At 55.2% G+C, this 1,111-nt stretch overlaps 1 protein-coding gene across 1 annotated transcript; it reads right to left on the reverse strand.

The window, feature by feature from the left end:
* Nucleotides 1–157: 157 nt before the first annotated feature.
* Nucleotides 158–856, reverse strand: LOC108357584 (beta-galactosidase-1-like protein 2). The gene has a single exon (XM_017608656.1). The coding sequence runs from the start codon at nt 854–856 to the stop codon at nt 158–160; it is 699 nt and encodes a 232-aa protein (XP_017464145.1).
* Between the last annotated feature and the right edge of the window lie 255 nt (nt 857–1,111).

Genomic DNA, 1,111 nt, shown 5'->3' on the forward strand with positions numbered 1-1,111 from the left:
TTCAGCAATGTTCAATCCTAAAACAACTTGGGGTGATCAATAAAGTGCAGCTCCTTGCCCGCCCGGTGCAGCTCAAAGACGTCAACTCGATTGTTGCCTCGCCTTAAGAGCGGCCCCGGCAGGTACAGGGTCTTCAACGGGCCAATCTCCCAGTANTCTAAAACAACTTGGGATGATCAATAAAGTGCAGCTCCTTGCCCGCCCGGTGCAGCTCAAAGACGTCAACTCGATTGTTGCCTCGCCTTAAGAGCGGCCCCGGCAGGTACAGGGTCTTCAACGGGCCAATCTCCCAGTACCGACCGAGGTTGAAGCCGTTGACGAAGACATTGCCCTTGGTCCATCCGGGCAGCTCAACGAAGGTGTCACCGGGCTCTTCGTGAAGTGACAGGTACAGCAGTGCCGAGTACATTGCCGGAGCGTTTTGATGCTTAAAATTTTCCACTTGGATCCACGGTCCCTCCGGGGCGACCTTCAGCTGCTGAAGACTGTCCACAAAGGAGGAGTTCAGCTCGAGGCTGTAGGTGGTAATGTTCGCCACTGGGCGGCCATCAAGCTTAATCTCGCTGTTGTGCAGCCCCTTCCGCTGCGTCTGCATGAAGATGCCAAAGTTGACACGGCCTTGATTCTCCACCAGCAGGTCAAAGGAGTGTTGTTCTTTACTGTGATCTAGATTTGAGGATGAAATGTTGTAGACGAAAGGCTCCTCCAGAGGTTCATTGTTGATGGCCACCTCGGCGCCGTCGATGTACAGCACCGAGCGGTCGTTGACCGGGTCGTCGATGGAGTAGTTCTGCAGCGGCAGCTTTCCCTCCACTCGGTAGAGGATGAAGCCGAAGTTCTGTCCAAGAGCTTCCATATTGGGCGCCCTTCCGCTGCTGGTCGAGTACTTCGGAACCAGTTTGAGCATCTCTGCAAAGGGCAGCACCTTGGTGAAGGAGAGGGCGAGGTAGTTCTTTGGGTGAACGTACGGGGGAACGTCGGGAAGTCGGGTCCTGGGGAAAATGCCTTTAGCGACCGCCTCCTCGTAGACTCGCCGAATCATGTGGTACTTTCCGGTGTAGTTGCCCCACTCGGTGAGGGGGCTGTTGAAGTTGTACGAGGTGGTCACCTA

The sequence above is a fragment of the Rhagoletis zephyria genome, unplaced genomic scaffold (genome assembly GCF_001687245.7).
Source record: "Rhagoletis zephyria isolate East Lansing unplaced genomic scaffold, Rhagoletis_zephyria_1.1 Rzeph_scaffold_80321, whole genome shotgun sequence".
Taxonomy (NCBI): Eukaryota; Metazoa; Arthropoda; class Insecta; order Diptera; family Tephritidae; genus Rhagoletis; species Rhagoletis zephyria.

What these genes read in the sequence shown, in the direction of transcription:
- LOC108357584 (XM_017608656.1), bottom strand. Translation starts at nt 856, where the DNA reads ATGGAAGCTCTTGGACAGAACTTCGGCTTCATCCTCTACCGAGTGGAG.